The 24,727-nt window shown below is 40.0% G+C and overlaps 1 protein-coding gene across 10 annotated transcripts in view; it reads right to left on the bottom strand.

The window, feature by feature from the left end:
- Nucleotides 1-24,727, bottom strand: part of LOC126336919 (protein split ends-like) — a 347,320-nt gene that overhangs the window by 42,098 nt on the left and 280,495 nt on the right. For 9 of the 10 annotated variants that reach the window (XM_050001069.1, XM_050001061.1, XM_050001063.1 and 6 more), the window contains 4 exons: nucleotides 10,527-21,171; nucleotides 8,093-8,845; nucleotides 4,638-4,790; nucleotides 3,125-3,226 (listed from right to left, as the gene is read on the bottom strand). In XM_050001069.1, the coding sequence (XP_049857026.1) occupies nucleotides 3,125-3,226; nucleotides 4,638-4,790; nucleotides 8,093-8,845; nucleotides 10,527-21,171 (11,653 nt within the window). The remainder of the gene's footprint in view (nucleotides 1-3,124; nucleotides 3,227-4,637; nucleotides 4,791-8,092; nucleotides 8,846-10,526; nucleotides 21,172-24,727) is intronic. The other variant, XM_050001065.1, reaches the window with a different exon arrangement.

Raw genomic sequence — 24,727 nt, 5'->3', positions numbered from 1 at the left:
AACATGCATGCTTCAGAAACTAAAATGTCTGTCATTAAAAGAAAACACTTAAAATGTAGAAGTGAATCTACAACATTGCCTTACAATTTTATATTAGTTTTAAATATTACAATATTTTTAACCTTAAAACATAACTTTTAAAATCATTCACTAAATTGGAAAAAATATTCTACTAACAATGCAGAAATGCTACTGGAGTAATAACAAAATAGCACAAAGGTACAAGAAGATTAGGGGTTCATGCTTGTTGGTGGTGAAATCCTAAGACACATTGTGCAATTGAGTCAAACTCTGCTAAGCACACTTCCTAGAGTGACATTTTTTGGAATCCAGTTTATAGACACAAGTGGCATTCAAAAAGTAATGCAACACATTTTCTTCCGATTCCAATACACCATATTATTCCCAACTCTTCTGGTTACAAAACCCCATTTTTCAACATAATCTCTGTACAATGTGAAGGCCAGAAGCCACCTTACTAGAGGGAGGATGGGGGGTGAGCTGTATGCTTGCATGGCACCAGTCTACAGGTCGACATCAGAACCAATGTTTTGCTGCATCAATAACCTTCAAATCGTCCACATACTGCCTCCCATGTACTGCATCCTTCACTGAGCCAGACATATGAAAGTTGGAAGATGAAAGAACTGAGCTACAGTTTGTGAGCTTCTCTCAAGTGTGCAAACTTACATAAGGCCTTGCGTTGTCATGGAGAAGGAGAAGTTCATTTGCGTTTTTGGGGTGACAAACATGCTGAAGTCATTTCTTCAATTTCCTGGGGTCAGCACAATACACTTCAGAGCTGAACATTGCACCATGATGGAGGACATCACACAAAATAAGCCCTTCAGAGACCCAGGATACTGTCACCATCATTTTACCGGCTGCAGGTACAGCTTTGAACTTTTTATTCGGAGGATGAGTGGTATGGCGCCACTCCGTGGATTGCTCGTTTCTTTCCAGTTCAAAGTATGAAATCATGTTTCAACACCTCTGACAAAGTTCAACAAAAATTGTCACGTCTGGCCTCATAATGAGCAGCAATTCCTTACAGATAGTCCTTCACTGCTTTTTATGGTCTTCTTTTAAGTGGTGATGAACCCAGTGGGCACTGACCTTTGAGTACATCAACTCTTGGGCAGGTATGTCAACACTACCAACACAGATGTCCAGCTGTGCGGTGAGACATATGATTGTGATATGTTTATCACCTAAGATGCGAGTGTCCAAATGTTCCAACACTGTAGAAGTCACAGCTGTATGCGACTGGCTGACCCAAGGGAGATTGGGCACATTTGTGCGACTGTGCGACCTTGTTGCGATGATAGATGCCCCGCCCAACAGCACAATGTGCTTTTGTTCACAGCCAAGTAACTGTAGCCATTCTGCAAGTGCCTCTGAATATCTGTGATGCTCTGGTTTCCTGACAAATGAAATTCAATGACAGCTCTCTACTTGGAATACACTACCATTACAAATGTTATTTTGAAGGCTATGTATGGTGCCGTCACCTATCGCAACTTCGTTAACTATAGGGGCTAAAGAAAGAATATACCACGATGTACCACAAAAAATTCCTAATTTTTTCAACTGTAATTGGCAGCGAAAAAAGTACTGCATTACTTACTGAACGCCCCTTGTAATATCACTAAATCCAGGACAATCTGGATGATTAGGTGCAAAGAAACTCACTAACATCCCAACCTTTCTTAGTACAGAGCTCTGGTTTAATTTAATAAAAACTATAGAGGCATCTACTGTGATTTTTGGATGATACATCCTGATGTTTAAACAAATTAATTTAGAGAAAACATGGAAAATGTACAACAGAGTGGGCAAATAGGGATTACAAAGTATCTCTTTATACATAAATTTTCCACTTCACTTGTTGGTAGTTGAAGGCAAGTCAATGCAAATTTGTATGTCCATGAACTTACTATACAGGGTTGCGAAAAGTTGAGGAATTTCACGATTTTCACTAACACAGCCTGTACAGCAACAACACACTCCATCCACTAGTTTCATGACCCAGTGAAAAACTGTTGAGCACTACAACAATGACAATATGCCAGTCACTTTTTGTAACAACTGACAGCAAATTATGCAGCACATGTTCCATTGTATACAGCAACAAAGGCTTCCATGATGAAAAAAGAAGTTGCTAAATGCAATTCAGGATGGAAACAAAATAATAAGTTACACAACAAAGACAATTACTACTTTTGGTTATTTAAGTATTCTAAGATACACGGAGGTACAGTAAAGAAAGGAAGATTAGAATTTAACATACCACTGATAATGCTGTCTCAAGAGATGTAACAATCTCAGATTGTAAAAGCAAATTGGACATATCTTTTCTGAAGGAGCCATCCTGGCATTTACCTTGAGCGATTTACAGAGAAACCACATAAACCTAAATTCGGTGGTCAGACATGCTAACCTGAACCACTATTCTTTAAATTACGTTTTTCTACACCTTACATCAACAATGATTCTTACAACATGAAGAAATGGATCGAGGAATTTGATCGTTTCAGAGTCAACAAGATTATGTCAGACAGGGAGCACCGGTACTGGAGAAATTTAGATGGGGAAGAAGCTGCGATCTGTCTAAGAAATATGTTTGCTTCAAGGAGATAATCTGCAATGAAGGCTTCATTCTACTAGAAAATGTTTTCATGTATTTCATATTCTCATGTTAGAAAATATGAGAAGGAGTTTAAATGAAACATAAGTGGAAATTTTTTACTAATATTGCAGAAGCTGCATTCGTTAGATGTAACCAACCATGTATAATGAAGATATTTAATTTTTTCCATTTTAATTAATTGAAATTTGCCCCCGTCCCGTCGTCCACCCCTCCCCACACACACACACATACACACACACACACACACACACACACACAAACACACACAAACAAACAAACAATACCCTACCTGTCTACCGCATATCTTATCTCTCTCTCTCCATTCTTGTACAATATTGAACAGAAGTTCATAATAAACACAGCAAAGGAGAAAGATATAATTTTCATTTTCATGCTGTAAGTTCACAGTTTCCATGCAAATACAAAGCAAAGCACAGCAAAGCTAAGCTTCAACACTCTCAACACATATATTACCTGTCCACCATGTTGGTGTGCGGGTGGGGGGCTGTGATGCCGAGTGACGACAAACTGAGGGTTGGGAAGCAACTCAGCTACCACCCCTGCCGAGCCCGCATGCTGCCACACACAACCCACAACCACGTTAGTAGCCTAAGCGAGCCTTGTCTGCCTGGGGCTGTCCTCACATTCAATTTGCATCTCTCACAGATTTCATGGTTAATTATATATTGAGATATAATTTTCAGAAGAAAGTTCTGCAGTTACTGGATTTTTACTAACACTGACGCTGATTATTTAAGCTAAATATCTTTCCCAATACAATTCGCACATGTCAAAAAAAGATGCGCACAAGACACGACAACTGCTATTCTCTGTCAAAACAAAAGAAAGTGCCTACACAAAACAACAAAAAAGTGAAGTCAATGTTTAAAAATTAGATGACCGAGTAAAAGCTTTTGTCTTCCCCTTGCCAGCCCCAGGCAGAAAAGTTATAGAAAAGAAATGCAAACACAGCAGAAATAAAAGCCACCATTAAGTGTTAGTTGAAATTACTATCATAACAATAAATGACAAATTCTGGTTAATTTCTGAAGGAACTCCTTTTATGTCACTCCTAAATGAACAAACTGTATGTTATTGTTACTCTCTTGTACTGTTAGACAATCAGAAAAACATCACACTCCAAGCAATAAGGACAATCTCTAAGAGTATGCTGCTGTTTATCTCCTAAAATATACAATCCATGTCAAGGACCTATTTGGTCACTATAGTTCTGACAAAGGTTGTGGACGAGGCAACATCAAGATGCAATGAAAGTGTCAAGCAAGCAGATAATAATACAACTACTAATAGCAGTAATTATAGTAATGATGATGATGATGATGATGATCGCAGAAATGGAATAGGAAAGGTTGGCTCATTTAATTTAAGAACTGCTATTTCAGTCACTCAACTGACATTGTCGTATGGACAAAAGCTTTCTATACACTAAAGTTTAGTGAACATTACCTACGCAGTAGCTCTTATTTAGTTACTTTACAATGAAATAACCATGATCTGAAAATTGGATGATAAGAAAACTACCAATCATTACTTACCTTCAGGAAGAGACATGTTTAGTGCTGCTAATAAACACAGACACAAGTAGTGATGACATTCTGTTAGCTTTCTGAGCTATCAGTTCCTTCCTCAGGGAGGAAAGAGGCATAGTTTGGGGAAGGGTAAAAAGGAAGGACACATCACTCAGATCCCAGGATGAGAGGGACCCATTTGTAATGAGGGTGAGGATAGACAAAGATACCCCTTTCATGGGAGTTCATCAGCATTACCACAAATGTCACCCTTAAAGGTAAGTACTGGTCAGCAATTGCGACTCATATTTGTTAATTTCCTCTACTGAATTTTCCTTTGTACAGTTATAAGAAAATTATGATGGACTTATTATAATTATGATTCTCAGGAGAAAATAGATTATACAATACTTGGGCTATCATGCATTTACAAAAGATATTAAGCATTAAAAACTCACGAGAGATGCTTCATAAGCAGGAACAGGCATCCCGGCTTGCATAACTTGTCCTCGTGACTGAGGGCTGACACTCGGAACTACAATGCAGCTTGTCATTGATTCTTCCACTTTTGAGCCATCTATTACTGGTTTTCCATGATGGGTAAGTGGCACCTAGAAGACGGATGCAGAATTATAATCTTGTTCCTTTTACTATCAGCAGTTTTGTACTAATTAACAATGTGCAAAGACAAACAATAATTGGGATCAAAGCATCTATCTTTTTTGTGGCAGATAATTGTTTAAACAGAAGGCTTTTCTGAATAAATAGACACAAAACAGTTTTATAACACAGATTAATGTGGAAAATGATAAAGAGAAACATACTGCTTGAAAATCTTCTGATACACTACTGAATTATTGCATCATATTGGGAAAGTGTGGCAAAGATTTATACAAGATTAACATTTGCAAAAATACATGAAACTATCAAACAGCTACAGACCTTAGCAGATTTAAGTTGACGAGCAATAAGACAATGATAACTCAAACAATACGACTCAGTTTCTACTCCCAAAGTCCTCCACACCTACAATGACGTAGCTAGTAACTGTGTGACTGCATCACATGAAAACATTACATTCATAAACTGTGCTTACTGGACCACAATAATGTAAATTATCATTTTTCTATATAGTCTTTATCATCCTCTATGATTCAAGTTCTACAGTGTTTTTTACAAAAAAATAATTCTGTTTATAAATTCATTTCTTCACCTGCTGTCTGGCACACATTCCCCACCCCCAAGGTGTTTTCACAAGCCTAAGCTTATAGAAGAAAGTTTCAGGCAAGTTCACATCATGTGTTTATACAAAGAAACATTAAAAATCAGGTTATAAAGTTATCACAATTGTTGCACGGGCAATACAGGATTCTTCATTGTCATGCTGCCAAATGAACCCTTCAATCGGCAACACACATCACTATGAATTGGTAGTAGCTTAAAGGAGAGCTTAAGATGTTACAATAGATTTTCTTTTAATCATCTTGTGGTCCAAGATTTTGCTATATTTATCCATGGATTCACATTTTGTCCTCAAGAATAGGCCTTCCAAGGAAGCCATTAGTTTGTAAATCAAAAAATCACTACTCCTCAACATTTCCACATCTGTTTAAGTTTGGGAGTCAAACTGTTTGGAATCCATCTACCAATACTTAACAGACTTTTATCATAATGGGATGAGCAAAAGTAATTCAACTTGTTACAGTTCATTCAATAACACTTGGAGGTTCGAATGCTGTGGTTTCAACACCCAACTGTTGTGTTCTTATAAGAAAATGGCTGTCAAAAACATATCAATGATGGAATGAAATTTTTGTAAGTGGCTTTTGATTACGAAGAAAGCTTCAAGTCCATTAATCCCTTCAATTACTTGTACATCACACAACCACAATGTAACATGCAGAAGTAGATAAATTCTGAAAAGCATATTAGTACTGAGTGAGCATTTGGCATAAGGAACTGGCTTCTGTGTTCACCCACAGGCTGATTCTCACTGATTTTGCACATCTGGGTCATTCTAGAACTGAAGGGTTTGCTGCAGAAAGGGGGTAGCTCCATTGCAGAGGTGTCTGCAGTTACATGCACTATTTTGTGGCAAAACAAAACAAAAACGGACACTCTCTCTCATTAATTTTGTCCTAAAAATGACATAATTCCCATTGGTCGTTATTTTACTATACAAAAGGTGGAACTCCCTGTCTCAACAGTTTGTTGCAAGAAAGGCGTAACTTGTTGAGTTATCTATTTGTTGCATCTAAGGTCTGTTACGGTTTGTTTACAGGAATGTTATGAAACAGTGTACATTATTCAAAGAATGATGAGTGATTTGGAAGAGGAAAGACGATTCTCTATGTCTAGAAATTTATACAAGCCTGTTGCAAATAGCAATTGTTGTTTCAGTCCCAGACTCTCTTGAAACATGATTTCTCCCTGCTTTCCTTAGCCCTAAAAAAGGTGCTGCTCTATCGCTACTGCTATTTTAACACTCAAGTTTCTTGCTATTAGCCCACACAATTTGCCCTTACTTTCCTGGTGAGGTGAGAACCATGCCTTGTGTAACCTTACCTAATAAGAGAGTAAAAAAGAAAGATGTAAATGTGTGATTCTGTACCAGTATCAACTCCAAATTAAAAATCCTGACCAGAAAGATCAAATGACATTGATCTTGGCGGCATATTCAACATGTCTATGTCTTGAAGCTGTCTGTATATTTACCTTGTCATACAATGTATTGTATTGTATTGTATTCAAGATCTCTGTCAATACTATTGCTTACCCATCCATTAAAACCTACGCCTTCCTCGGTAAAATCCCTACTTATTAATTATGTTTATCATGTAGATAATAGAAATATCAGACAGAATGTTTCTTCTCGACATGATAAACATAATTCAAGCAACCGACAAAGTGTGAGTGCAAATATTAATAATTTTAATGTTACACAGTACTTATTTACTATTAAACAATCTATTCCATATTCCTCCTGCTTTCCTCTCAAGAATGTAGAACATGTAGGATGTAATGGAATTGGCAACATTACACAAACTGCTAAGAGGTCATACAATGGACTACAGATGATGCACCATGTGAGCCATATGTACAAAGCACGGATGTGAAGATTAAAATATAAAATTCTGTTGGTAAAGCTAAAATAAATGTTTTACTTCTCATTAAATAAAATATAATGTGTGTATATTGTACTTTTTTATGAAACTCAATTGCTGAGAGTGAACAGAACAACTGTTTTGTGGCAACTAAGAGGTAGTTCCATGCACCGGAATTTGGAAGACATATTTTCGTGTGAAAATACTGGGATAATATGGGGGGGGGGGGGGGGGGGGGTGGCGTCAAAAAGAAGCTTTTCACACAAATTAGAATTATGATCTTTTCAAAAAAAATTTTGTGGTGTATGGAAAACTTTGAAAACTAGAGTTACTCCATTCCGCAGCAAACCTTTCAAATGAAACTGTCTACTGATCTCAGCAGATCACATTTTGTAAATTCCATAGTGTTTCCTCAAGATAACTGCTCAGCAGCATCAGGTGGTGACTGCTGCTTACTACTGGCAATTAACAACTGCTTCCAGGAAATATTGTGGAATTTACAAAACACGATTCAGCAGCAGACTCAAAAGCCGTATAATGAACATACCCAATGGGAAAGACTGAAGATGCACAGGTAATGATTTATTAACTATCACTGTACGTTTGATCTCTTCCTTGTGAGGCACTTGAGAACCACAGATATCACACTGCAAAGCCAATACATTTAATTTTTTTCTGAGTGTCCTATTTTTCTTGTATAAAGGTAAAGTAGTAACATATGTCACAATACAGTGCAAAACAATGTAATTTTACGTAAGTTATAGCACTTTTATTTTGTTCTAGTACGCCAAGAGAAATGTGTCTCTCACCTGAGGCTTTGCAATAGTTCTTGAACTGCTAGCACCCGCTACTACAGGCTGCTGGCTAGAGTGATGAGGTGCATTAGACTTGAGTGGTGGGCTAGCTACGGCTCCTGTCGGTATTGGCTGCTGCTGAACTTGCTGTACCTGATGCCCTTTGTGGCCAGTAACCTGACTCACTGGGACACTAAATTGCTTTGTAGCAGCCTGGAGCAGGTGTGCCTTTGGAGCAACTGGTGTAGGGCTGGGTGACGGCGGTCTACGCGTGGTAACTGTACCAGGACTCACTGTGGTGACTGCAGCTCCCTGAAGTAAGTGGAACTTTGGATTGACAGGAGGTGGTCTAACGACTGGCTGCGGTTGAGCTGGTTGCTGCAACTGAGGCTGATGTTGAGGAGTAGATGGTATCTGCTGTAGTGGCCTGATGGGAACAGCAGCAGTAGGCACAGTAACTGCAGCCTGTTGCGGACGGAGAGGAGTGACAGTCTGGTGTGCTGGAGTAGGCTTTGGTGGTGCAACTGTGACAGCCTGTTGCAGTACATGAGCCTTCAGTGTTGGTAATTTCTGTGGTGGTGTTGCTGTGGATGGTGGTACCGCTGAAGATAACGGTGCCACTTTACATACTATTGTCGATTTGACAGATGCTGTTACAGAAGGTACCGGAGGTGTAGCACTTGGCGGTTTCTGAGGTGGATTGGATATTACTGGAACATGTGATGTGGCTGGTGCACGAATGGAATCTTCTTCCGAGGCTGGAGTGACCTGCATTAAAAATAAACTGTCACAAAAAGGCTCCGCAAAAGAAATCAGAACAAAAAATCAAATATAATTTATGACATCAAAGTAATAAAATGTATTTCTAGGAATGAAAAAAGAACTGCAGATAGCACCACAGTTAACAGAGACTGATTTTGTGATCTAGGTTGGGAGACACTGCTTAGAATGAAACTTGTTACACTCTTAAACATGTGTACCTGATTTTGGCATACTTGACTGTTATGACAAAATGTACAGTACGCTGAAAATAATATGAATTATATTAGTACCATAGATTTGACATCCTATCAATGACAAAGTTGATAAAGAAAATTAGTACTGATACTGACAGATACTGCTTTACTATTGCATCTGTAGTTCACAAACGTTTGTGGTATATTTCATAAAAGAAATGATATGGTATGATTACATGAAGTAAACAGCGATGCTGAAGGAACAGCCCTGTAAATTAGTATCTTGCAATTGGTCTCTACACATTAATCATCAATTTCAACTAGGCCATAAATTGCATCTTGCATAGGACTTAGCTACACAAAATAATGATAAATTATAGCTATACTCATTAATACCACTAGACGCAAACAATAACAACAATGGAAATTCCTGGATAGAGCAACATGTAAAAGAGAGGAAAGGCAACCACTAACCTATAGTGAACCAATGCATGAAGCATAAAAAACCCACAACAGCAAACAGTACTCGCACTACTTTCCGTCCACTATCAAAAGTGCACACACCCACACATCATCGCACAGACACCAAAACTTACACTCCCATAGCCACAATAGTGAAGGTTTGGGTGTCTGTGTGATTATGTGAGAAATGTGTGTACTCTAGGGAAAAAAAAAGCCAGTGCTCAAAAGCTAGTGTGAGTGGTGTTAGGTGTTACGTGTTTCAGCGCTCTACACACTAATCCGCAATATGTGAACAGATGTAAAATGAGCTATTAGTGCCTTAAAAGCTACACCATTAACCTACTGAAGACAATCTCAAAGGACAATCAAATATTCAATATACTTTCTTTCATCAAGAGTATAAAAAAAGGAAGAATAAGAAATCAAGTGTCCCACTGACAGTAATTTCATGAAATATGAAGCACAAAATTACTTGAACAAGAATGTGTCACCAAACTGGCAATGATCATATTTGAGGAACAATAACAACACTTAGCTGATGTGGTTAAGAGAGACAGCAGGAGAATTAAATCACAAAAGCAGTTCCACATGTTAACAATTCAGTATAAACGAAGCAAAATTTTAGTCATAAATAAAAGTGAACTTGTCACACAGGTAGTTACTGTGTCATAGAATAAAATTGCCGATCATATTCATCCCTTTACTCATTTTTTTCTTTTGAGACATTTTTTATAGCATCCAACTTCACTGTAAAGATTACTTAATTAAATAAAGAAACATATGACATGAGCAAACAGCTACAATTATATCTAGCATACCAAAATTCAATTGATATGCTTTACAATAGTACAATAAAGGAAGAAATAGCAATCACTGCGATGAGTATGTCCTACAAATGAATGTTGGCAACATTTAATAATTTGATTTTGCTGTCGAAACATTCAGCCTTTCTGACTATTTATACAAACATATTAATTTATAAATAACCAACAAAGAGTAAAAGCTGAAAATTAATAAATAAGTTTACTTACTTTAACAGGAGGTGATGGCACCAGTGGTTTCTGTAGTACTTCGTTTGCTGCCAGTTGTGGGACACTGAGCTCTGAAGTAACTGAAGGTGGCTGCGTAGTGGTAACAGTTGACACAATGGAAGTAGCATTCAATGCAGCAGTTGTCACAGGAACGTATTGTCCTTCCTCAGACTCCCTGAAAGGTATTAGCAGTCCAGTAACAGGGTCAATTAGAGTCACTGGTTCTGCATCAGTTTCAGAATTCTTTTTGCTATCGGCAGATTTTAAAGAATCTGTTTCTTTCACAGGTGGTTTCAAATTATTTTCTTGGGAATTAATGTCCAGAGGGACATCTAATTTTTCTACAGTGTCTCTATTTTCACCACTATTCAAAGGTGACATTTCTGAAGACTTGGGGCAAGGTGGATCATCATCAAACTTTTGCCTCTCATCCGAAGATTCATCTAGTATCTCCGAAACTCCACGTTGCTGTGAACCTTTCCTTGCACCTCTTGGGGATTTTCTAACTTCAGGACATGGGCGGGAAACTACAGCATGGTTCTGCCTAGCCGATCGACGTGTCACAACAGGGCCTACACTGCCAGCAGCTGTGGTTGCCGAAACGCTGGCAACAGTAATAGAAGAAGTAGTAATAGTGGTACTTGTGGTAGTTGTAGTGCAAGTAAGGGCAGTTGTGGTGGTGGTGGTGGTGGTGGTGGTGGTGGTGGTGGTGACGGCAGCAGCAGCAGCGGCGGCGGCAGCAGCAGCAGCAGCAGCAGCAGCAGCAGCAGCTGCTGCTGCTGCAGCTGCAGATCGTGTTACTGTCCCACGAACAACATCTTCGATAACATCATCAACTGTATTTCTAGGACCATCTCGTTCTTGTAGTCGACGAGACTTGCGTGTTGTAGCAGAAGATGCAGGAGTGGGAGGTGAAGGAAATTCTTCTCGTACATCTAAGACTGGTGAAGGTGCTGGGGAAGGTAAAGGTTTTGCTGTAACTGGAACTTCTTTCGTAATTGCACAAATATTTGGTGTTGCACCACTAACAGGACTTTTGATAGTAAGAATTAGACGTGGCCGGCCCTTTTCAGCACTCGTATTTCCTTCTTCTTCAGAGTCATCATGAAATTCATAGACATCTGTAGTAAGTTTTTTGCCTGTTTGGCCACTGGAATCAATGCCTAATGATTTATTGCTTCTCTGAGCACGGCCACCTCTTCTCGGAGAGGTAGATGTCGGCAGCAGGGGCAATGTGACTGGACTCACTTCACGTTTTTGAAGTCTAGTTCGTCTAGTTGTCACACCAGATGCCACTCTGGATGCAGCTGCTTTACGTCTGCCACCGTAACCTCTGCGCCCCCTCCTAGTTCCACGTGGCACGCCGACAGAATTGTGACACTGCCTAGTCTCAATAATTTCACGTTCAGGTGACAATGTTGAAACATGTGACTGGTCTTGATCCTCTGTAGTGTAACCAGAAGGTGCTCTACACTCCGACTCTGCAGTTGGAGACGACACTGAAAAGCTGTCATTCTGTTCTTTTTCAGTTTCAAGGGCAACGTCTTGCTTTTCTTCATCTTCTTCTTCTTCGTCATGTTTCTCATTAACAGTTGCTGTCGCAACCATATTACCACTTATCTGAGATTCAGGAGTGTCGCACGACTTCTGCTGCATATCTGATTTAACTTCCCTTTCAGTATCCTCTTGCTTAATATCTAATTTACCTTCTGCTGCTTCAATCTCATTTACACCACTGAACCATGCCTTGGTATCATTCGTCACATCAGGCTTATCTGCAAGTTTATCAAATGGAGGTACATCTTCCACAGAACAAAGAGCATCCACTTTTTTAATCACAGAGTCTATGTTCACCTCTTCCTTAGCCGTCCAGAAATCTTCATTCTTTACTACATCTATCAAATCTGCTTTTTCACTGAAATCATCCCTATCATTCGTCACCATGCCAAAAGTATTCACAGATTCATCCTTATCCTCAACTGGCTTAAGTTCAGGAAACAAACATTTCTCTTCCTTTGCCCTATTCTGCAGGCTGTCAGTTTCTTTAATTACTGACACTAATTCTGTTTCTTTCTCTTTGTAAAGTTTAAAACTTGTCTGTGTATCATCTGAAAGCCCCTGAGTCATAGAATCAGATGCTAATAAATTAGTCACAAAATCATTATCACTTTTCATATCATTCTCTGACTCTGAAAAGTCTGATTCTCTGGTATCAATTATCAGGTCCGATTTAACGCAAACATTTGAGTTATCAACGCATGTTACTTCTTCACCTGCTTCACTCTGTTTGGGTGATGGCATGATGGCATCAGTGTCTTTTAGCTCTTCTGTGTCCACACATTCCTTTACTTCAGGTGATTTTGCCTCTAGAACTGATGCCTCAGATGTGCATATTTCAGCACATGTGTCCTGCTTCTCAATATTTAAACTATGTTTTTCTGTATCTTCTGTGACACACTCATCCAATTCATAACTTTTCTTTTCAGTTTCCTCTACACAACAGTGTTCATTCTTTTCACTTTCACATGCTGGTTGTTCATCTTTTACAGGTTCCATGTCATTCAGTTCTGTTACAGAACCACCATCAGTTTTAGTGTCAGGCTCTGGTGTATGAAACTGATCTCTGTCACTTATGGTTTCCACAGATGGCTCTTCTACAGTTCCGTCAACATTTGCTATAACACCATTTTCTTCAGAAGATTCATCATCTGGGGACTTCTCAACATCAATTTTATCATTGTCGTACAGTTCTGGGGTATCTTCAATGCCTTCTGCCTGAACAATTTCTTTGTCTACCTCTAATTCTGTTTGTAAAGGACTGCTAGGTGCTGACACAGTCACATTATTTTCTGTGCTTTCTTTAACTTCCACCTCAGGTGTTATTTGTTCTACCAGTGCTTTTTTGTTGTCTTCAGATACAAGTGGTGAATGACGTTTAGTTTCCAAATGGATATCATCAGTTGTCTCATTATCTGCATCCAATTCAGATCTTGGAGATGACTGGTTTTCTGGCAGTAAAGATGAAGGTAATTCAGGTGGTAGGGCCTCAGTCGTGGTCGCTGTTGCTGTATCCAAACTATCTTCCGTTTCATTCTTGATTGACTCTTCTTTTTCCTCACAAACTAAATCACTTGTTGGAGGTTCTTTCGATTTAACTAGGGAGTCATTCTGAATAGCTTGTACAACTTCTGGCTCAGGCAAGGGTTTTAGCATAGGAATAGTGCTTTCTTCAAACTGCTTCTCTGATGTTGTTTGATGCTGCCTGTAAAATGATGGAGACAGATCAGGTGTTTTTGGCAATCCAGAGAAATCCAAACCATCTGGTGTTCTAGGGTTGTCATCATTACTAAATCTGAGGCCTGTATAATTTTCTTCTATATTATCCTCTGTATCTGTATCTATCTGCAGATCTGGTTCTGACTGAGGAGTATCTGGTTTCAAGTCAATAAGTCCTTCAACTGCCTGTCTAGTCTCCTCCTCTTCATCTGTTGGCAACTGTGGCTCCGGTGGATTTGTCACAGCAGTACTGGTAGGACTGGTGTTACCATCAGCCACATAGCACTCACCAAACCCTCCACCAAAAGATTCCCCTAGCAGAGCAGCCACAGCATCTTCAGTTTCCTCTTGAGAAATTACTGCCCGCGGTTTTTCTTCTTCTCCGTTCAAACTATCAGACTCAGTTTTTGGTATTTCTTCCACTTTGTTGCCATCATTAATTTTAACAGCATCTACTTTTGGTTCTTCAAATTCAGAAATGCTTTTAACAGCATTTTCATGTATTGTGTCATCAATATCAGCACCAAAGCCCGGAATAAATTTTTCTGGTTTCTTTTTCTCAATAGATTTTGCTATAGTAGGTGAAAGTTTACACGATGAACTGATTATTGACTCTCTACATTGCAGCAAAGCATGAGAATTTTCCGAAATCATAGCTAAAGATCCTTTGACTACTGGTGGGCTTGGTGGCATTTCAAGATTGGGTAGAGGGGGAGGTGATTGCAACTGAGGTTTGCTCTCCTCCGACACAGATGTTACACTTAACCTTCTTTCAGGTGATTTCAAAGATACTTTGTCATGATGGTGGTGGTGATGGTGATCACGGCGATTCTGTTTTTCTTCTTTTGACTTCTTACGTTTCTTCTTCTTTTCTTTTGTTTTCTCTGGCAGTACAGCTGATGATCCTTCCAAGCTGTCATCACCATCTGTGAAATGAAATACGTCAGCATCTGCACTTGATTCTTGTTTTATTCCACTACCATCAGTTTTCAGGAAGTTGGCCTTTGTCAATTCATCATCAACATAATCATCATCTAATAACTTTGCTTCCAAAGCTCTTCCTGCTTCAGCAAGGTCACCTGCTATACCTTCTTCTTCACGTAATTTTCTTTCCTTGCGTTTTTTCTCTTTCCGTTTCCTTTCCTTTTCTGCTGACCTAGGTAATATACTATCTGATGTTTCAAAGTGATCAATTTGTGAATTGAGTGTTGTATGATCAACATTAGAATCAGAGTCTGAGCCATATACTAATGAAACTTGCCACTTTGGAGACATCTGATCAAATACACTGTTTTGAAGAGTGTGTGATGCAGTTGACGATTTCACACAGTCATGCTCAGATTCATCAGATGATGGTCCAAAGATATCTTCCATTTTTTCTTCCCTTTTCAAGCTGTTTTCTGGTTTTAATACTCCTTGTTCTGATTTTCCAGACTTCTTTTTGCGAATCTTCAACTGTTTTCCATCTGAGTCTATCAATTTTCCGTGACTCGACTTTCTCCTGTCTCTTTTATGCCTCTTCCGTTCATTGTCACTTTTTGCTTTTCCACTTTCTTCTATGATACAGTTTTCTGTTTCTTGGGCTTCATATACATCCTTATCAGTGTTTCCAACATCCTCGTTGTCTAGAATACTCTTTTGCCGTTTCTGTTTCTTTTTGTGTGATTTCTTTCTCACAGTATCATTGCCTTTTGTAACACAGTTCCCATAAAATACAACCTTTTCAAGCTGAGGAGGTGGAGTTGATTCAGTTGGCTCAGCATCAGAAATATTTTCAAGTTGTGGCTCAATCTTGATTTGATTACATTTACTAGAAACAAATGTATCTCCAAACATGTCATCCCTCTCAGAATCACTTTGTAGTTTCTGAACATCATCTGCAGAAGGATCAGTGAATATTTTTGAAATTTTGCTTCTGTTAAAATTCTTTTTAAATGGCTGCTGGTTTTCAGAAACAAAACTGCTTTTTGAAGATTCTACATTCAATATTTTATTGTTTTCTTCATCTGAGGAATCTATAGATTTTATTTTAGCTTTTACACCATATCTGTTTAGCAAACTTAGTTTATTATCTTCATTAAAATTATTTCCCTTCATTGACTCGGCAAGCATTTTGCGGGTACTATCATCATCAGATGAATCTACAGCGACCTTCACCAATTTCGATTTTGCAATTGACTTTCTGAATATAGCTTGCTTCTCTTCACTAAACATACTTATCTTGGTTGGTTCAGATGAGAATTTCCTCAGATTTTCATCATCAGAAGAGTCAAGCGTACTTTTTTGTTGTTTACTTTTACTAATGACTTTTTTGAAGAGATTCTGTTTATCAAGAGCCACTTTTGTGTCTTCACAGACCAACTTTTGACTGCTTTCATCATTTGATGTATCCAAAGAAGTTTTGCAAATTTTGCTTGATCTTGATTTTTTCCCAATACCTTTGTCATCAACATCTGTATACACAGCATCTCCGTCACTTTCTGCTGAATAAATGTCAGAAACTTTAACAGGGTTACATTTGAATCTCGCAGCAGTATTGTCATCTTCAGATGTATCAGATATCAATTTTGATCGGCTTCCTTTCCTAGATGATGTGGAATGTTTAGTTTTTACACAATTCTCATCCTCCTCACTTCCTTCCAATTTTATGTCTACTCTTTTGTTCTCTTTCAACATTACTTTTCCTTGTCTCTGTTGCATATCAGAATCAGAATCAGACTTAGTTATAGAACTTTCCTCCTTTTTCACTTTCACACCTGATCGCATCTTATTTGTTTTTATTTCATCACAATCATAAGAGGAACGAGCACGGATATCATCTTCAGAAGAGCTGCTTATCATAAGCTTTGTTAACCTTTTGGTGGATTTATTACTTCGGTCCCTATCAGCATTGTCAGAATCAGAATCTTCATCCCATGATGTTGACCTCTTCTTCTCCTCGCGTTTTGCACGAGACTGTTTTAATAAATTGAACTTCTCTCTCATCTTTTCCTGACGCTTTTCTTCTTCTTGTTTCTGCATATTCTTAGTTGAGCGCGCTTTCACTTTGTCATACATTGAAATGTATGCTGGTCCATCATCTATTATATCAAATATGGAATGCTTTTTGGGACCGTCTGCACAGTCATCCTCAGTATCTGAATCAGAATGACTGAACTCTTTCTTGTGGACCTTTGAATCCTTTTTCCCTTTATGATCATCTCTGTTGGAAGCCTCATCCTTTTTCTTATCACAGCTATTTCTTTTTTCTTTCTCTTTTTTAATATTCTTTACCTTTTCTTCAACAACATCTGATGTTACAAACTCATCTTTTGAATTTCTCTTTTTTTCTTTCTTTTGATGTTTGTGTTTCTCTTCCTTATCTTCAGTCTCACTGTCTTCCTTCTTTTTTCCACTTTTTGGCGAAAAGTCCTTATCAACAGGAGATTCTTTATTAATTTTTGTATTATCCTTTTCTTTCAAGATTTCTTTTTCTACCTTGTTCTTTCTCTTCTGTTTGTCCTTTGGTTTATGCTTTTCTGCATCTTCCTGTATTCTGATCTCTTTCTCTCTCTTCTTGTCCAACTCATCTTTACCTTTTTTATCATCACGAATCTTATCTTCCAGCTGTTTTGTGAAACTCTTTTCATTATGACGAGGGCGTTCTGCACTACTTCGTTTACTGCTGCTGCTGCTTCGACCGCTGTCTTTGGAATCGCGCCTTTCTGGTATTTTGCGCTGATCAATACTAACAGCAGGTGAAAGTTTTATTCTTTTTGCATCATCTGGTACACTTTCTAGACTGTCTTGTGAGCTCATTCTACGCTTACAGCCAATGCTCGCAGGAGAACTGCTGTTACTTGTTCTATCTTTACGACGCTCTTTCCGCCTCTCTCTGTCTTCAGCATCTCTCTGCTGAAGGTCTGCAGATACACTGTCACGTCTTTTGTCCTTTTCAAATATTTCATCCTTCTCTTTCCATTTATCTTTATCAAGATTTTCCAATAAATGACTATCTTTCCACCTTTCACATCTCTCTCCATCCATCTCTCTGAATTTATCACGTTCATTAGACTCTTGAACATCTTTCTCCTTTTTCTTCTCCTTTTCAACCATTTCTGCCATATCCCTTCTCTTTTCTTTCTCATTTTCAAAAGGAAGATTGTCCTTTCTCTTATCTTTATCTAATAACTCAGAATCTTTCCTCTTTTCTATACTGTCAACTGAATCTCTCCTTCTGTCATCAGTGCTGTCAAACCTTTCTTTCCGCCTGTCTATACTCTCCGTATCTTGCTCACTTTCTCTCTTTAAGCATGATGTGGCAACTTTCTTTTCTTTTCGCTCACTGGAAAGACAAACATTTTTTTGTTTATGAAGATTTGCTACCTTCACATTATCTGTATCCCTCACACTAGCCTCTTTCTTTGTTGGTGACAACAAAGCATCTTTTTTCACAGAAGGTACAGGTTTACAAGTTGTGGAGGTCTCGTTCTGTTTATCTTTCGAATCTTTTCTTGAGGCAGAGCATTTAGTTTTGTTCTGTTTTGCAGATTCTGTTACTGAGATCGCAGATGTCACAACTCCTGACGTAACAATACTCAAAGAACTATCCCCACCAGATGCAGCAGTAACAGACGTCACAGAGAGAGATGTTGTCCCAGAAGGAGTCATCATCACAGAAGCAGAAGCAATAGATGGCAGTGATATTGCTGGATTGGTAACAAGCCTTGAGCTAGAAGACTGGCTATCACTCACATTTGCAGATTTTAATCCTGGAATGTTATTTGGCCTGAAAGTGTCACTTCGTGGCGGAGGCGAACCTATGATCTTCGGTAGATGTTCATTAGCTCTCACACTTTTTGTTGACAAAGCACTACCAGCTGGTACCAGCACACCAGAGCCTGTAGATTTCATTCCTATTAATCCTCGAGATGTAGCTTGTGATGAAGTTGAAGTTACAGTAGTTTTAGGCGTGGAAGATGCAACAGATATAACTGCTGAAGTTTTTGATGAAGTAATGTTACAAACTACTGGGGTTTTAGTTGCAGTGTTATCTGAGGAACTTGCAGTACTAGAACTTTTTACTGAAGTATGAGATGCCCGCACAGTTTCTGACAGAGTACTGGAAACACTAACAGCAACAGGCAGAGACACAGTCACACTTGGAGCCAGCGTCTTGGGAGTACTTACTCGACATGATGCAACTGATACAACAGAATGAGAGGAAGTTACTGCCTTTTGAGGCAGCCTACTTATCACCTCCGATGATGGTTTTGTGCCCGTACATGTTGTCAATACTGTTACTGATGATAATGGTCTTGCTAGTCTCATGTCCGGGGTGTTAACAACATTATTGGGTAAGGTCTGTGAGACTGGAGGTTTAATAGCACTTGTCCGTGACATTTCAGGCAAAAACAACACATTTGCAGAAGTAGCAGGTACATTTACAGACAAGCTAGCTTTTACTCCTACAGTCGACACAGACACTAGAGTTCCTATAGTGGTGCCTGCAGTTGTCGTAGCCACAGTAGTTGTTGGCAATACAGGTGGATGGCTAGGGAAAGGATACTGAAGTCCCTTTGCTGTTGGCAGTGTAGGACCCCCAGGTCTTGGAGAAACAGCACTAGAACTCTTTGGCATCAGCTGTAGTTTGTTACAAGATTGTATAAGAGGTACAGTCCCTATAGAGACTGACTGAGTATGTGTTTTCCCAACAGTTGTAGGAGTGGTAGGGCTACTGACAGAAAAAGGAGATTTTGGGTGAGGCTGCGATGGTGAATGCAAGGGTGAGGAAGCACTCAGAAGTCGCGACGCACTAGGAATGGTAAAAGAGCCACTTTTAGGTGGTCCAACTGGAGCCGTTAAAACACTTACACTACTGGCTGATACAGAAGGTTTGGCAAGAGCTATACACTGAGATGCATCCCTAGGTTCAGTTTTCACACGAAGGCTCTGAAAGCACCCAGCTGTCCACTCACGAGGCTCATACTTGTCACCTATGTTTTCCAGACGCTTTGTGTCTTCATCAAATACACTCCTCTTAGCTAACACTGATTTCACTATTTCAGAAGGCTTAAGGTCATCAAGATCCAAAAGCTTGTGACGAAAACGAAAACGTTCACTTGCAGAGGCATCAAGTTTTGCTAGAGCATCACCTCCAGCTGCACTTATTGCACGAGATCCAGACCACTTCTCATATTTTTCATCTAAAGATTTGATTCGTTCCTCCAGTGTCGGAGAGGGAGGAGACAACTCGGAATCGGATGATGATGATGAAAGTATCGAGGCTGGTCGTGGTGGCGGCGATGCTGGAGGCGGAACGATACTTGGACTAGGTGGTGGTTGTAGCAATGGTGTAGCATGTGTTGGTCTTGGTGATGTTAGTGCAGGTGGAGGAGAAGAGATGATACTGCTGGACGGGGCTGGCTTTCCTGAACTTGTACTCGAGGCCGATGCTGACAGCCTCGAGGATGACGACAGCACCTGCGCTGCAAACCTGGGAAGGGGCAACGATAAGGGTCCTTCGGTGGTATTTCTCTCGCGAGGTATACGCCTGGGTTCAGAAGGGGGCAAAAGATTTTCTGGCCGTTCGTCACACAAAGGAGTACCTGGACGACTACCATCAACACTTTCACTGCCACTAACAGTCGTTACAGTCACATCATTATGGTGATGGTGATGATGGTGTCCATGTTTTCCACTACGACAACTTGTCCTTTCTTCATTCTCACTTGCACTACTACCTGTTTTCCGACGTTTGCAAACCGGATGAGGAGAATAACCCTGTACCGACACTGGACGGTCAGTTGAAGCTTCCCTTCCATCCCTACTGTGTCTCGAAAGGCTATCAGATGATAATCTCCTTGCACAGTGTTTGCTGTCCGAAAGTCTACGTACGTCCGTTTTCCTATGATTGTGTGTTACTATTGCTAATGAAGGTTCACAGTCATAAGATAGATCTGCGTTACAGGATGACTGCAGGTCAACAGAGTCCAGCTTTGCCCGCTTCTTTGGAGCAGGATCATCATCTCCTGAACTGGTGCAGTCCTCTAACTGCTCTAGAAGATGAACACGCTCCTTCTGTAGATGCCTGATGTCCGCTGGCTGAGGAGGTGGTGGAGGTAGAGGTGCTGCCGCATCGACGACTACGCTCTGTAGTGAATGGCGAGGCTTGAAATCGACATCCTCACCCTGTAAGGGCTTTTCACAAGGGCTCGAACTCTTTGGCACACGTCCAGCAGTTGTACTCCGCCGACAGATGTCTACTGGATCACACACTGCTGGTGTGGGACTGCTGTCACATCGGTCCCGATAACCATAGTCACGTACATCTTGATCGTAAGAGTCATCATGACTCGCTCCACTGCCTTGGCTGAATTCGTCGTAACTTCTGGAAAATACAAAAAAATAAAAAGTCCATCAGTACTAGTAAGATCCAGATTAATTGGAAATACTGAATCCTCAAAACAGATATTATGTATTATATTTGCAACAGTGGTGGGTATAACAAGTCAAATATCTGTATATAATTTCTGACTCTAGTCCTAAATATCTTAACTTTAAAATTAAGTACAACAACTTTTTGGACACTGTGTTCCATTCTCTGATGCTTTACTTCTACAACATGTAAATGCAACAATTTACCTAACATCACATACAAGAATATGTATAACACAATGCATGTTGATACTGTAGAAACCAAGAAACTTGAAAATGAAGCCTCTGGTGTGCAGTGTCATCGTGTATAACATTGTTATTTGGGACTAAAGACAGAACTTGCACACTCATTCATCCCTTAAACAGAATAAACAGTAAGCTTTGGGTACTATATCTTATGAAAGGTACATCTTCGGAAACAAGGCACAATGACGATCAGAGGATACTATTGCCATTAGTTAGTTGTGTATTCCACATCACATTCACAAAAAACATTATGATGTGTAAAGTCATAAGAACAGTTATTACATACTTTTATTTTTAAAAAATGTTTATATAGTTACTTGGTGGCCATTTAGAGGTGTGTAATACATAATGAAATTATTTTCCAAATGTTATCTACAACATCATGAAAAGGATAGTTGCTACTCACCATGTGGCCAAGATGCTGAGCTGCAGCGGCCAAAATGACCTTCCTCAGAAAAACACACACACACACACACACACACACACACACACACACACACACACAGCGCGCATGCACATATGCCCAGTCTCTGCCTGCTGAGGCCATGTCAGGCCAGCTCTGGGCTCAGCAGCCGGAGACTGTGGTCATCTGTGTGCGAGTTTTGTTTGTGTGTGTGTGTGTGGGGGGGGGGGGGGGGTCCTAAAGAAGACTCTTTTGGCCAAAAGAGTACTTGCTAACAGACTCTCTGTTGTGCCTATCCACGTCTCAGCATCTCTGCTAAATGGTGAGTGGCAAAGTTCCTTTTCATAAATTGTCATTATTCCATCCTGGATTTTCGATTGTAGACATTATCTACAGTAGCACAAGAGGTGTCAAGGGGAAACGACTTTAATCTCAAGGTACAATGAATATTTTTTTTGTTTACGTATATTTTTTGCCTAGAGTTAGCCAATAAGGTTATCTTTAAATGATAAATTCAATAAAAATATGTAAAATTTGTTACCTTGATAACTTCTGTGTGCCCAAAGTTGGTAATTACACTTAGTTGTGCAGAAACATTCTTAAAAACCAAAGATAATGATTCCATCACAATATCTGCACTGCTACATTGGACAATTCTTTCAAAATTTTAAAGCTGGTATACCACAGGAAGTCCTCACTAAGATCCAATACTGATAACAACTCATTGCTACATTTTTTATTATTTTATTTCATGCAACTCACCAATCATTACTATCTGGATGAGAAAGAAGTAGATTTACTTATTTACTGCACAATATAAGATGGCTGTCTGTGAAGAAAGTTTTCATTTAATGGAAGTTAACATGCAATACTGATAATTCCACCAAGAACAAAAGCTGCAAAAAGATAATACAACCGCTTTTCCTGCCTTCAATAGTAGATAATGGGTGGGACGATTACAATAAGGAAAAGAAAACAAACATACTGTGGTGGCAACTTCTGCCACCGAATGTGACAGCAACACCAAATGTAGCACGAAGAGGTAGAAGGCACCATATTAAGGCTCATCCAAGCATTCCAAGTGATTTATTGTTTCCGAATACAGTGTCCCTGTTCCTCTCAATCTGTGTCACTGGCTCCTACAATGCTGAGGACACCACTTCGCTGTCTGCGAAATGGCTTGGCGCTGAATGGCTGCCTCAGTTAACCGTGCACGCACTGCTGTGTGTCGCCCTTGGACAGCAACGGAGCTGCAGCGTCGTCAGGATGCTAGCAGTTGGCACAGCAGTCTGCATCCCTTCTGACTGAGCGCTGCTGGATGTGAGCTGTAGGCGGCCAGCTGTGTGCTTCTCGCCAGTGTGGCTAAGGTCGCGGTTACAACAAGCACCTGCGATCTGGGGTCCGAAATTGCGGCCCTCGCCTCGGGATGCCTCCAGTATCTTGGAAGCCAGAACGACTGCCCATGGTAGCGAGCTGTGGAGTGGCCTGCCGCTGGCTGGCTATGGACCCTGTGTCAGCCTCAGACAGTTGAACCACCAACCCGTCATGGACTGCAACACTGGCACCCCAACGGCTGCTGTGTGTAGCTGGTGATGTGAAATCCCCTGCCGTCCACGAGAGCTGCCACACTTGAATGAATCTCGTTAGAAACTCTCACCTATTTATACATGGCTGTGAGCCTCTGTTTTGCCATATGCACCGCTTCATGTCACTTACTCATAACATGCTAGATTGGTCAGTGGGCCCCTTCTGCCTGTGATTTGCGACATGCAAAACTGCTACGTATACCCTTTCAGCAATTTGACGGCCCTGTGGCCCCTATTCTACGTCGCAACTGTTGGTATGCGTAACTCACTGCAATCCGACCCGCACCTGGCTGTAACTTGTGCTCAGAATACTGCACAAAACTAACTTTCCCTATCCTAAACAGTAGTGCCGCTACATTATTCCCCCCATCAGAAAGACCCCACCCCGGGTCGGCCCTTAACTAGCTCTTAACTTGTTTGGGTCGGTACCTATGGCGTATTTCTTTACTATTAGAAAACTTAAATGTGGTCTAGTGCCCCTTAGAACCATAACATGAAACAAAATGTAAAAATTCCTTACTGGACGACCACTGCTCCATCAACCCCTTTCCTACTAGTCTCACATCCTCTGTATCCAATCCACCGCGACTTAGAATACCCTTCGTTCCCTCTTGGTATTAGCTATCCACCTCATCAGAAAGAAAACACACAACAAAGTTAAGGCTGTGATGACATTTGGCACAGGGGTGCTCAAAATGATCGTTATTTGCCATTGCCTTTCTCTATACTGAGTGACATGTTGCATAATCTGATCAGCTGATATGCGCCCCTCTTGCTCTAAAGTGAACTAGTTTACGGATCTCAACAGGCATGGCTCCAGTGTTTGATTTAACAAGGTCACATTCTGCCTTGGCAAAAACTCTAAAAGTGGCTTCGGGCCAGTAAAGCTGTGGCTCTGTAACATTCAATTGTGTGACTCCTGAAATTGATGCTGGCAGGTGGAAGGTTGGTCCTATTATGTCACACTTAGTTCCATTGATTAAAATTCCTCATCCCTTGAGCTCTATATGTTTCGCTTCTGCAAATACTCCCCGCGCAAAACAACTTGCTAGTACTACCAAATTCTCGCTGCAAGCTCAATTTTAGCATGATGTTGATGCAAGAAATCTACTCCTAGAATCATATCGTAGCCCTCGCTTACCCATGGTACTACCTCCATGCATGCATTAAATCAGACTTACTTTATTCAAAAGTCAACTGTCATTGAGCCCAAAGGCGTGACCTCCTTATCCCCCACTCCACGCAACCTATAAAGTGGTGGGTCTAGCTTCCTT

Source organism: Schistocerca gregaria, chromosome 2 (assembly GCF_023897955.1).
Source record: "Schistocerca gregaria isolate iqSchGreg1 chromosome 2, iqSchGreg1.2, whole genome shotgun sequence".
Lineage (NCBI taxonomy): Eukaryota > Metazoa > Arthropoda > Insecta > Orthoptera > Acrididae > Schistocerca > Schistocerca gregaria.
This window is presented reverse-complemented; position numbering and strand designations above follow the sequence as displayed.